Source organism: Rattus norvegicus, chromosome 19 (genome assembly GCF_036323735.1).
Source record: "Rattus norvegicus strain BN/NHsdMcwi chromosome 19, GRCr8, whole genome shotgun sequence".
Lineage (NCBI taxonomy): Eukaryota > Metazoa > Chordata > Mammalia > Rodentia > Muridae > Rattus > Rattus norvegicus.
In genome coordinates this window covers 34,563,500-34,576,281 of record NC_086037.1, presented here as the reverse complement: position 1 = coordinate 34,576,281, position 12,782 = coordinate 34,563,500, and the positions used below count along the sequence as shown (strand labels likewise).

The 12,782-nt window shown below is 48.6% G+C and overlaps 1 protein-coding gene across 6 annotated transcripts in view; it reads left to right on the top strand.

The window, feature by feature from the left end:
* The window catches only part of Nod2 (nucleotide-binding oligomerization domain containing 2), a 40,450-nt gene that overhangs the window by 20,000 nt on the left and 7,668 nt on the right, over nucleotides 1-12,782 (top strand). For 2 of the 6 annotated variants that reach the window (XM_008772373.4, XM_063277868.1), the window contains 5 exons: nucleotides 2,851-2,934; nucleotides 3,102-3,188; nucleotides 5,057-5,140; nucleotides 7,388-7,471; nucleotides 7,923-8,006. In XM_008772373.4, the coding sequence (XP_008770595.3) occupies nucleotides 2,851-2,934; nucleotides 3,102-3,188; nucleotides 5,057-5,140; nucleotides 7,388-7,471; nucleotides 7,923-8,006 (423 nt within the window). 6 annotated transcript variants of the gene reach the window in all.

The following is a 12,782-nucleotide window of genomic DNA, read 5'->3' as shown; positions in this document are numbered from 1 at the left end:
CGTCTCAGGATCTTTAATTTTAAGTGGGGCTTCAGCTAGTCCAAGTGGATCTGATCTCAAACTTAAGATCTTTCTGCCTCCCCCATCAGTACGAGTTGCAGAGACAGTCTACCAAACTCAGTGCCCATCCCCGGAAGTTTTAAATGGTCCTTTTTCCATGATTAAGAATGTTCATATGATTCTATGACATGCCGATGGGTCCAAATGTCTGGGAGGCTGTGGGTCTGTCTGTTTTCAGAGAAAAGGAGTCCAGGCCTGGTTCTAATTTCTGGTGGTCGAGTAGCATCATGAAAAGATGCGTGTTGATTCGGAGGTTCCTGGGCTGTGTAATTCCTGTTCAGTAGGCTTGAGTGGTGGGGAGTGTCTGGGAGAGGGTGGGTTTGGGGGAGTTGGGGAGGGTTTGGAACCTGTAAGTAACAAGCATGGACCCTTGTTCAGATGCCAGAAGTCTTGCCCTGTGAGAAGCCCTGCTCTGCAGGAATCAGCTGATTCTTTTTATCCTGAGGAGTTGCCATGTCTGGATGTATGCCCCTCAAGGGTCTGTGTGTTGGGAGGTGAAGTGTTTAAGAAGGGGGCCATTGTGGAAAGTCTGTAGGTTATTGGAGATGTGCCCTTGTAAGGGGTTATGGGAGCCCAGCTCATTCCTTTACCCTTACCCCTTCCCGGAGACATACACCGTTTGCCCTCCTTGTCACTATATGCTGCCTTGATGCAGGCCCCAAAGCAGGAAAGCCAGCAGACAGACTGACATCTCCAAACATGTTGTCAAAAGGAACCTTTTGGCTTTTTAAGTTAATCACCTCAGGGATTACGTAAGTGAGAGAAAGCTGAACACAGCACTTAAAGCCCTTGACCAAGCTCTACTGTTCTTTACCTCTGTACAACTGAGAAGTTAGCAGTGTGTGTGTGTGTGTGTGTGTGTGTGTGTGTGTGTGTGTGTGTGAGTGTGTGTGTGTGTGTGTGTGTGTGTGTGTGTGTGTGTGTGTAACACAGCCACATAGAGAGAGGAAAGAAAGCAGAAGGCAAGAAGGGGCAGCTTCTCTCCTACAGTGTGAGTCTGCATCCTCCCCACCCGAAGGGTTTCCATGCCAACTGAAATCCTGGTCTCTAAGAAACCCTATATGCAAATCTCCTCTGTAGGCTTCTTCAGACTCTGCTCTCTTTGCCTCGAGGGTGATGGTTTCAGTTTTCAGTTCCCCTCCCAGAGAGAACGCACAGACCCAGGGGCGTGTAGAATTGAAACGGGAGGTTTGCGAGATGACTTCCTTCATTAGCTCTGACTCACCCTGTTTTCTTTCATCTGCCCTACTTCAGCCCTTAAATCCTGCTCAAGACTTTCCGAATTGTCTGTCGGACTCACTAATAGGGCATACAACCTGCAGCCTGAAAACCACTTCCCCCGAGAGCCCCAGAAAAGCCCCCGGGGAGGCTGCACCGTGCTGTGCTTAAGGGCAGGTTTGCAGCCAGACTGCTCTAGCTCAACCCTTTCCACACTGTGCAACCCCAGCAAAATCACACATTCTCTCTCTTGAGGACGCATCAGCAGGGCCTACTCCATGGGCTTGAGGTGAAATTAAGGATGTTACTGTTGGGTGGTTCACAGCAGCGCCTGGCACATGGAAAGCACTGGTGGCTTCAGGGAGCCCTTACCATGTACGGTGTTTGAGGGGGGGTGGCTGTATGGGCACAGTTTGCTGAGGTGGCCATTTCTTTCTTGCAGGTGCAGGGACCTGCAGATAGCTAGCCTCATTGTTTGAATGAGAATCCCTCCCTGCCCCACACACCAATAGGGGCAGGTATTTGAACACTTGGTCCCCCAAGTTGGCAGTGATGCTTTGGGAGGTTTTGGAGGGTCAGCGTTGCAGGAGGCAGGCTTTGAGAGTGTAGACTCCTACCGTATGGAGCTCACTCTCTTTGTGCTTACCATCGGAGATGTAAGCTTTCATGATCCATCCACCAGGCTCACCTGATGCCAACGCCTCCCTGCTATTATAGACTCTTATCCTTCTGGGGTAGCCAGAACAAACACTCTTGATTCTATTAAGTTTCTGTTGGTGTTGTTTGTTTGTTTTGTTTTTGGTTCACAGTATTTTATCACAGCAACAGAAAACCCAGTAGGAGAGATAGTAACTAGCTGGTCAAGGCCAGGGCATCCAGCTGAGGGGGACTGGTGTCTGAGCTGGAAACTATCTATCTAGGACTGCCCACACTTGCCAGAAAGGAACGAATAGTGGGAATAGTTGTTACACCGGTTCTGAACTCACCGAGTGCATATCCCTGGGCTGCCAGCTCTACATAGGAGCCTGTGATTTAGGGAGGCTCTCAGATGACCTTGTGATCCAGGGTCCCTAGAGGAGCTATGGGGCTCATCCACATTCAGGGCTTTGGTGATCAAAGGGCAGGCAGACAGTGCTCGTTAACTTAGGTATGTTTCCAAGGTTTGAGATACTCGTGTCTGTCTAGCTGGACTGTAGATTGCATGCTCCACTCATCCTGTTCTGGCTGCTCCTGTCACAGGTCAACTCTTCTACAGCTCACAGTCTTCTATGGGGTGATTGTCATGGTCACTTTCTTGCAAAGATGGGAACTGGGTTTGAAATCAACTCCATGGCTTCTCAAAGACCCCGGTGTTCTTTAGTTAGGGCTCAGGGTCCCCAGTCCTTGGACTGTCCCTTATCGCCAGCTCCCCTGGGTAGGGATTCTGGGGCGGGGAGGATGGGGGGCTCTCTATCTGCATGGGGTACTCTGCCCTTCCGGTTCCCAGGAGGTTGTCATTTGAAGGCGAGAGTCTCCTTGGGGGTTTGTCTCATCGGCTCTACTTTTAACTGAACCAACCATGTCTTTTTTCAGCTTGCGAGATAACAACATCTCCGATCGAGGTGCCCGCACGCTGGTTGAGTGTGCTCTTCGCTGTGAACAGCTGCAGAAGCTAGCGTGAGTCGGACTGGGCACGGCCACTGAGGCGGCTATGGGTGGGTGATGGGGTGGGGCGGGTGTGACCCAGCATGAGGATGCGGGATGGCTCCTGGGAAGAGAGGAGGACTCTCTGGGTTGAGAGCTCACTGGTTATGTGCTTTGTGTCTGTCTTTCCTGGAACCCAGCAGTCTCTTCAACAACAAACTCACTGATGGCTGTGCCTCCTCCGTGGCCAAGCTCCTTGCACACAAGCAGAACTTCCTATCTCTGAGGTGAGCCCGACATTCCCAGAGCTCAGTTTAGGTGATCTGGTCCGTGACCCACAGTGGCTGGTGATCCCTGACTGCATCCAGGAAAGGGTCTTACTTTGAGCTCATTTCTTAGATCCGGTGGTGCACTCTGCTCTGCCGAGGCTGAGGAGATCCTGTCTTTTGGAAGTTGGGTTCCTGGGGTGGAAAGTTTCTAAGCCTCCCCTCTCCCAGTGGCTATGATTTTGAGTTCTTTCTGGTATACACGGAACCTGTGCTTACTGTTCTTAACCACCACAGCTGTGGTACCCAGGTGCTGAAATGTTCCCAGAGCTTCCTCAGCACTCGTCAAGCAAGGTTTAAAATTCCATCTGATGCTCCTGCCCTCGATTTGAATTGCTTTCCTACCTGAGATTGACAGAAACACTGCCAAGTGCTTAATGCCTCTCTTTAGTCTCTTGATCTCAAGTCTCTCTCTCTCTCTCTCTCTCTCTCTCTCTCTCTCTCTCTCTCTCTCTCTCTCTCTCTCTCTCTCTCTCTGGTATTCATGGCTTTTATAATTTGTGAAGCAGACAGTGAAGGACAGCTCCATTTCCTATTTTCTGCCTGCTGGCTGCCTTTGGGAATGAGAGATCCCATTTTAAAATTTGGCCACATAGCTCATCTCAGGGCTACAGAAGCCTCAGCCACAGGTGCCACTTTGAACAAAAAGCTCTGTTTTACCACTGCCACCTGCTCCCCCGAGTCTCATCTGGTCCAGCCCACTGGACTCAGCGCTGGAGGCCTAGGTTTGTGACCAGTCTATGGTGCTTTCATTGTGGCTGAAAGCAGACTCTGGAGCTAGGCTGTCTCCTGGTGGGAATCTAGAAACTCGGAGATCTGAATCCTTATTAACTGTGTGAGCTATTTGAATCAGATGTCTTTGTCCCCTTCTCTTTCCTTAAAATGGGGATCATATTTACAGCCATCTGAAAGGCTGTCAGGAGAGAGCTAACGCACATAAAGAGCTGGTACAGTACAGTGCATGCTTTATATAGTAAGCCGAGAGACTGAAGGATCGTGGGTAAATTATGTAAGCTTCCAGCTTGTGTATCCTTATGTTAGTTCAGTGCTCAGAGAAAGGACTACAGGAGCAGAAAATGCCCACGGGTGGGAGAATGAGGAGGGAGCTGTGGAGGCTGGGGACTGACCCTGCATGAAGGAAATAGGTGGGAGGAAGTAGTTTGGTCTTCGGTGCACCTCTGAGAGACTTCGTGAGGCCACGGGGTGGTCTCGAATCTACCTTGCCCAGTAAAAGTCTCAGGTTACTTTCTTGGTATCCTATGCTTTCTAGAACGAGATGGCCATACTTACCCTACATGATTGTGAGCCACGGTGGTTTCAAGTGCCTTGGAAAGAGGAAATTGATTTGTATCTATTCTGAAAAGCTTGCCTCATGGGTGGCAGCTCTGAACTGTTGGAAGAGGCTAGCTCTAGCTATGGGCGAGCCTTTTTGTGGTCCTGTCCTTGCTCTTGTGACCCTGCCTGCCTTCCTCCTCAGTGTCCTTGGTGTTGTTGAACACTCTGATAACTCCTTTTTCCAGGTCCCTTCTGAATAGGCCAGTGCCACCCCTGGTGACAGTGGGTTTGAAATCAGGGGGGTGAGGGTGGAGAGTATGCTAGGGTGTATACTGAGGATGGCTGAGACCAAGAATGAAAGATGTGACAATTCCCTAGGGAAATCAGGAATCGAGGCTAGGACGGCTTCCTGCTATGACTCCCACCCAGACCTACTTGGAAAATGATACCCAAGTGGCAGGAACCACTTGCTGAGCAGCATGTTAACTGTACACCCCAGGAGAGGCCAGGTGCCAGCCTGCCTTGCCTTCCTTGATCCTCTGTCTTCCTTCCAGGGTGGGGAACAATCACATCACTGCTGCTGGGGCTGAGGTGCTGGCCCAGGGACTCAAGAGCAACACCTCCCTGCAGTTCCTGGGGTAGGTTTGGTTCAGAGATAGAGGGGACACATGAAAGAATGTGGGGCTTTCACAATGTTAGGAGCAGGTGAGCTCGGCACTGCAGGCAGCCTTGGCTCCAGATGGAGGAAGGGTGGGCTGGGGTGAGTGTGTGCTGCCAGGCTGCTTCTGAGCCGCCTCCGTGCTCACCGCCTCACCTGGTAAGTGGGAGATTCATGGTATTGAGGGTGGGGAGAAGAGGGCTGTGTCTTGAACTGGGGACCTGAGCTGCCTTATCCTCAGGAGTGCTCAGTGCTGGGCTATCCTGGGAAGTACCTTATACTTCTCAAGAACACCAGGGTTCGTGTGGAAACATATCTGATACTGTGCTTCCAAGGGAGGGGTTGGTTGTCATGAACTGTGGATTGTGGGATCTGAGACATAGGAAGAGAGGGTAACTCCAGGGCCCAGATGTTTCGACCCATTGCTCTGGCAGGCTGGTTGCCCATTAACTCAGTGTGGGCCAGGGAGGACACTGTGCTAATCTGAAGTCAGCACCCTTTCCAGCTGTGTTAGCGGCAACAGAACATACAAGAAGCAAGGCCTTATTCCCATGGGGCTCCCTTCTGCCTGAGGTCTCACCCGTCACAACTGGACATTTATGTCCCATTTAACTTTTATGGTGCTCCAGACAGAGTTTCTCTGTGTAGCCCTGGTTGCTCTGGAACTCACTCTGTAGACCAGGCTGGCCTTGAACTCAGAGATCCACCTGCCTCTGCCTCCTGAATGCTGGGAATAAAGGCGTGTGCCACCATGCCTGGCTTCCATTTAACATCTTTTAAAGACACCTGTCTGGGTCAGGGATGGTGGGGAACTGAGATAAAACCCTAAACACCTTCATAAGATGCAAATTGCCCTGTAAGCCTGGCCCCTCCTCTTGCTTCACAACACAGCATGGGCATCTTTCAGACCAGTGTGAGCTCATTTTAAGAAGAGTTGCGGGGTTGGGGATTTAGCTCAGTGGTAGAGTGCTTGCCTAGGAAGCGCAAGGCCCTGGGTTCGGTCCCCAGCTCCAAAAGAAAAAAAAAAAAAAAAGAAGAGTTGCACGGCATTCCACCGGTGGGGTGCCTTTACGTAATCTGTTTGACACTCACCTATTGATGTGCACGTTGGATGTTTCCAGATTTTTCTGTGGTCTTATCATAGTGTTTTATCTACAGAGCAGTGTTCTCATAAAGCCTCACCTCAGTCTATACCTAATCTAATGTATTGGTTACCTCTTTGTTGCGAGAACTAGAGTGTCTGACATAGACAATTTAGGGAAGATAGGTTTATTTTTGACTGACAGTTTCAGAGGGTTTAGTTCATTATTGTTTGGCCCCTTAAGCTTGAACTGAACATCATGGTGGCAGGGACTTGTGGCAAAGAACAGCTGACCTCTTCAAGACTAGCAAGTGGAGGTAGAATGTAGGAAGAGACTCAGGGCAATCCATGGGCCAAAGGACACATACCCCAGGTGACCTTCTCATGGGCCATACTCCTGTTTCACCGCCCGCCACCAATGTTGTCATATGATGACTCCATGAAGGGATTTAGTAATTGGTTAGCTCATTACCACTCATGCCATCGGACTGTTGCTGAAATCACTCTAAAATGCCCACAGGGGTGGGCTGTATGTCTGAAGTATTTCTCAGCCTATTGAAGTTGGCAACCAACTTCATTAACTATTTCACAGAGTGCATAGAAAGTGCTATGCCCACCTGTACAGCTCTCTTTGTTCATCTATACGTATCTGCATTCCGGGGCAAGTCTCTGAATGGATGGGCCAGAATGTGAGATCTGTTTCCAACCTACAGTGGGACAGTAGTTCAGAAGGCGAAGGACTTGGACGGCATAGGAACAGCGGGGATTAAGGAGGAGAAAGAGATGAAAGGCCAGCTTGTCCAGGAAGAGTTAGCATTGTTCTGGGTCGTCTCTGAGAATAGTTAGAGACTTGTAATAGGTGATAGCTAGCAGGAAGCAAATCTGGACTAAATGTCAGGAAGGAAAAAAAAAATCACAACCCTGTGAACTACTACTGAGGGTGAGTGTCCCCTCGCTGAGGGGTGGGTCCATGAATGTTTGTTAAAGACTTTAAGGCCACTGAAAACTCTGAGTGGAGTTTGGTCCTCTTACCCAAAAAGTTGTGCTAGGTCCACGTTGCTGGGACCTCTGAGACCTCCCTGGGATGGAGTGGCGCTACAGAAGCACATGAGCAAACACCTAAAACACACCCTATTGTCACCTCAGGTTCTGGGGCAACAGTGTAGGTGATAAGGGCTCCCAAGCCCTGGCTGAAGTTGTGGCTGATCACCAGAGGCTAAAGTGGCTCAGGTAAGCTGCAAAATGTGTGTCATGTCATTGTCATGGGGGAGCTAGGTGGCTGAGACAGTTTTGAAGCTCATTGAACTTTGTATGCGCTCCCTTGTATTAGGGAGCAAAATAAGGAAGAAAGACCCATGGGTTTGGGATCAGGAAACTTGAGGATTTGGGGGTGAATTTGGAGGTGATTCTCCCTCCATTTAGGGTCATGGTTCCTTATCAGTAAACAGAAGGCTATCAGTTAAACCCATTATATTTATCTTAAGGACTCATGCTAAGCCATTGAAAATGGCTGGCCAGTTGGGGAGGGCTTAGAGGCTGCTCCTGGCCTTCAGGGGGCGCTGTAATCAATTGTATGTTTAGGATGGGGGTGGGGGACACCATTCACTCGCCCTTCACAGGTCAGTTGGTCTCTGAGGTCCCCCTCTATTCTGATTCATTTTTGCTCCATGATTATGTCTAGCCTGGTAGGAAACAACATTGGCAGCGTGGGTGCCCACGCCCTAGCCCTGATGCTGGAGAAGAACAAGTCACTAGAGGAGCTCTGGTGAGTTACGGGGGGATTGCTTAGCCTCACCCACGGAGGGTCGTGTGGGCAACACAAGGCTGGATGACTGAGTAATCAGTCGAATTTGGCTTTGAGTCCTGTGAAGCCTGCAGAGCCTGGTGCTTCACTGCTGACTCTTTTTATCTATGTGGATATGCTGGCTTGCTGGTTCATCTATGAACATGCCGTAATGGTAAAGACCACAAACCTCTGGAATCAAGCAGGCAAATTAAAGTGATTCCCCAGATTCCAGGTTTCTACCTGAGAACCGAAAGCCAGAATGCTCCCAGCTCCAGAAAGACGGTTTTTTAAGAATTAAGGAAGGTAGTGCGGGTAGAGAACTTAATATAGTGCCTGCCATGTGTGTATGTGCTTAATATAGTGCTTGCCATATGTATATGTGTTCCATAAATGCAAAGCCATTGTAGCAGTGAGGTTACTGCTACTACACAGCTGCTAACAACTGCAACTGTAGTACCAGGAGTACTAGTACTAGTACTAGTCCTTGTGAAGGTTAGTATTTCCAAATGAGTTGGAGTTCTTTAACACACTGGCTGTTAGGGTCAAAGGCCACCTCGGAAGGTGAAAGGAGTTTGGGATCATTGAATGATGAGCCACAAAGTGTGTGAATGTCACCTGAAGCGGACCCAAGTTATCCATCGTGCAGATGCTGCCAGCAGCTGCACCTCGGGGGGTAAGGTCCCTTTGCAGTTCCAGACAGAATAGTGAGAGAAAACGCCGAGTGATTTCTCCAGGAAACAGCAAAGCACAGACATGCAAAGGATCGCCGCAGACACAATGTGGAGGTGTTGTATGACAGAACTTTTCCTGGGGAGATGCAAGATACGTGTCCCACATAGGAGCCCATGAAAGACAGAGAACTATGGATACCACCAAGCTCCAACTTGGAGAACCATGAGTTTAATTGGGGTTACTTATAGGAAAATGGGCAAGGAGTTACCTAAAGGAACTGAAATGATACAAAGACATCTGCATCACCAAAACCCACCCCAGCATGGTGACAGCTCACAATGCTTGGAATGAGCACACCACCCAGCCTGCAGGCAGTTCAAGAGGTTGAAAAGTGTCCTTTTCAGATGTCTCAGTTGGTCTAAACCTCTTCCAGGCAGCTAGACTGGTCTTGAGTCTTCTACACAGCTTGTCTTATCTAAGAGGAGCTCAAGCTTTTGTTGTTCACTCTGGTTGGAATGGAAGGATGGGGGAGAGGGGATAGTGAATCTGGTCAGTTTTAGGGACTTCCTGAAGCTCTTTTGAGTTGTTTACCTTTCTGTTTAAGGAGCTTTTCTGTTGGATGGAATGTTTTAATCTCAGAAGAACTGTCGCACACACTCCTGTTTTTGTCTCTTATCTTCTTTTTACCCCTTTTTGTCTTTGATCCTTGGAGGAGGTCACTCCAAATGTCCTCCTATAGCTAAGAAACAGGCCACCATGCCACAGTAACAGTCACTTGTTCTTTGAAGCATCACCAGTGGATATGAGTGGAGGTTGACAACAACAGTGATCTGTGGGTGTAACATGCCTGTTTAGAGAGCAGCTGGACATGCATATCACAGCTTCCTAGAAAGACCAAGGAAGTTCTTTTCTCCTTGGGACCTTCTCAGCCATACTGGCTTACAGTACCAGACATGAACTCCCTTTTGTGGAGTGGGCCTAAAAGCCAATCGGAAGGCTGTTGGTGTTACCCATGACAGCTGAGCCACTATTGTACATTCAGGCACATCGTGCCTAGCATGCTGGCATTTAAGCGCACAGGATCCATGGACAAGCAGGAGTGCTGGTGACAGTTCTCCACCATCAAACTGTAATGCCCTTTTGGCACCGTGAAAGCCAGCCAGCAGGGTGGAGGTTTTCAGTTCAGTCCCAGCTTAATCTCTCCACGTTCTGGTAGATGTGTACATGTCACCAACATGCCAGCAACAGGTCTGACTGTCTACTTCTAGCAACGATTAACACTAGCAATATGTTTTTATTTAAGGGGCCTCAGAGGTTTTCCTGGTCAACAACTCAGAGGGAGATAGCCTGTATCTGGCACTAGAATTTTTATTCAGTAACATTATGGCTCCCTTCCCTTCCCTTCCCTTCCCTTCCCTTCCCTTCCCTTCCCTTCCCTTCCCTTCCCTTCCCTTCCCTTCCCTTCCCTCCCCTCCCCTCCCCTCCCCTCCCCTCCCCTCCCCTCCCCCTCCCCTCCCTTCCCTTCCCTTCTTTTAACTTATTTAGGGTACCCTTTGGATTTAAATTACTTAGCTGTTTGTTTATTTACTGGGTGATGCTCAGTGGGCACAGGGGCACAGGTCCTAGGACAGCCTGTATGGCATCTGGACCAGAGCTTGTAGATACTATGTTTCACTGTTAAGTACGTCTGTCACCTTTTTAGAGTTTGATTTTGCCCCATACCAGAAAGTAGCTTGTTCAGGAGGCCTTCAGTCCAGCCCTTCACCGGGTAAGCAGTTCTCCATCACTGAGCTGGAAACAGATTTCACCTCTCACAGTTGCTGTTCTAGTGTTGGGTCCATAGCTTTTGCTTCTCTTTACGACCGACACCAAAACTCTCTGAGAACCATTTGGTCGGGCTGTTTGTACCACAGTCACAGGCTATATAGCCTTTTGAACTCTTGATGATTTCTAACAGGAAGGGACCCTTGGGGTAGCAGGGCACACCTATTTAGCCTGTCCTACAAGGATCTTAGCCTGCTCCAAGGCCTCGTGAGCCTTTTTGTCCGGATGGCACATAACAAGCTTTATCAAGTCATACAGAAGACGGACAGTGTAGGCAAGATGGGGTGGGAAAATCTGCCAGGAGTTCCCGGGCTTCACATCCGCAGGCACATTTGTTTGTTGGCTTCTGGGTGGTTCCCCCACTTTACACATGCTTCTTACACACTAGCCTAGGTCACGGCGATCTGCCAGAGCCTTTCCTATTTATAAAGCTCACCAGTGGGCTCGGCAGAGCTTCTCCATGGCCGCTGCGAGGTCCCTGCTGCATCAACCGTTTCTTCAATTTCTCCGTGAACACAGTTCTGTCCGACCCAGTGAACTGGGGTTCAAACACAACCACTGGTACTCCTAGTTCCCCCAATAATATTTGCTCCTCCTCTGTGGTCATCCAGTTCCTGGTGTGTTTGGGGACTTCAGATGTTCATAACCAATTGTTCTTTTTTTTTTTTTTTTTTAATTTATTTATTATATATAAGTACACTGTAGTTGTCTTCAGACACACCAGAAGAGGGCATCAGATCTCATTACAGATGGTTGTGAGCCACCATGTGGTTGCTGGGATTTGAACTCAGGACCTCTGGAAGAGCAGTCAGTGCTCTTAACCGCTGAGCCATCTCTCCAGCCCATAACCAATTGTTCTTACAGCTGTAATAAGCCATTCTCCCCTGGAGACAGACTTCCATCATAATGTCTTGGGTTATGCAGCCTTCGTTTTAAGGAGGGATGGGAAATTACATTACTCAGCGTTTCTGCCTGCACAGCAGACTGATCCTGTTCATTTCCATGTCCCATGGCCTCACAAGTCAGACTGAGACAGGCTCTTGTATTATTTAAAACCCTTCCCTAATTCCCTAAGTGCAAGTGTTGAGTATTTTCTGTTCACAGAAGTTTTTGCACTAGACTGTTGTTAATGCCCCTCTCCCTCAATCTGTTGGTTGGATTACAGATTTATTTTCAATTTTGTTTTTGTTTTTTGTTTTTTTGTTTTTTTTTTTTTACTGAAGGCTGTACTTAGAGGGTATCTTTTATCACTTTCACTGCCCCTCTCTTAACCTCTTGTTTATCTAATTAAGTTGTCAAATCAGAGGCCAACATGGAGGATGCCAGCCACATCTCCTTTTAAAATTGCAATTGTTCCTTTCCACAAACAAGTTTCTGTTTTACACAAACAAGTTCCTGATGGGCCTCAGATTCATTACTAACCATACACAACAGGGGCCAGGCAACCCCTGCTGCTGTTTGCCAGTCATATTGACCCTTGTATGGTCGTCTCAAAGACTGCAAAATTTCCTCGAAACCTTTAACTGTTTTCAGGGAACTTCCATATTCACATGGTGGGCCCCACTCGGCAAGCAGACATGTTGCCATCCCATACCACACAGACAAAGACTGCCGTCCTGGGATTCTTCCCACAGATGCTCCTTCCTAATTGTGATAGCACAGCCTCAGTTGCTCCTTACCCACAGCAAGAACCGTGCACACAGTGTCATAGGGCAAAGACAGGAGTATGGTTGAGGGGTTACCTGCAGAAGCAGAAATGACTTCAAGATAGCTACCTCACCTAGCATGGGTGACAACTTGCAAAGCTTGGAACCTAGAGCACACTGCACAGTCTGCAGGGGGGTCAATAGGCTGAAGAATGTCCTTTCCAAGTGACCAAGTTGGTCTGAACTTGTTTTAGGCAGCTGGGTGAGTTTCTACTTCTTCCAGGCAACTGCTCTGGTCTCAGAACCATCTTTGTAGTTAGACATATCTGAGAGTTATATGTGAGTACACTGTAGCTGTCTTCAGACACAAGAGGCCACGTGAGCTACCATGTGGTTGGCTGGGATTTGAACTCAGGACCTCTGGAAGAGCAGTCAGTGCTTTTAACCACTGAGACATCTATCCAGCCCCTGAGAGTCTTCTTTACTTTACTTTTCTGGGATAGACTCTCAGATTTTATTGTTTACTGTGGCAGGAAGGGGGGAATCTAGTGAATCTGGTCAGTTTTCAGGGACTTCCTGAAGCAATTTTGAATTGTTTACCTTCTTTAAGGAG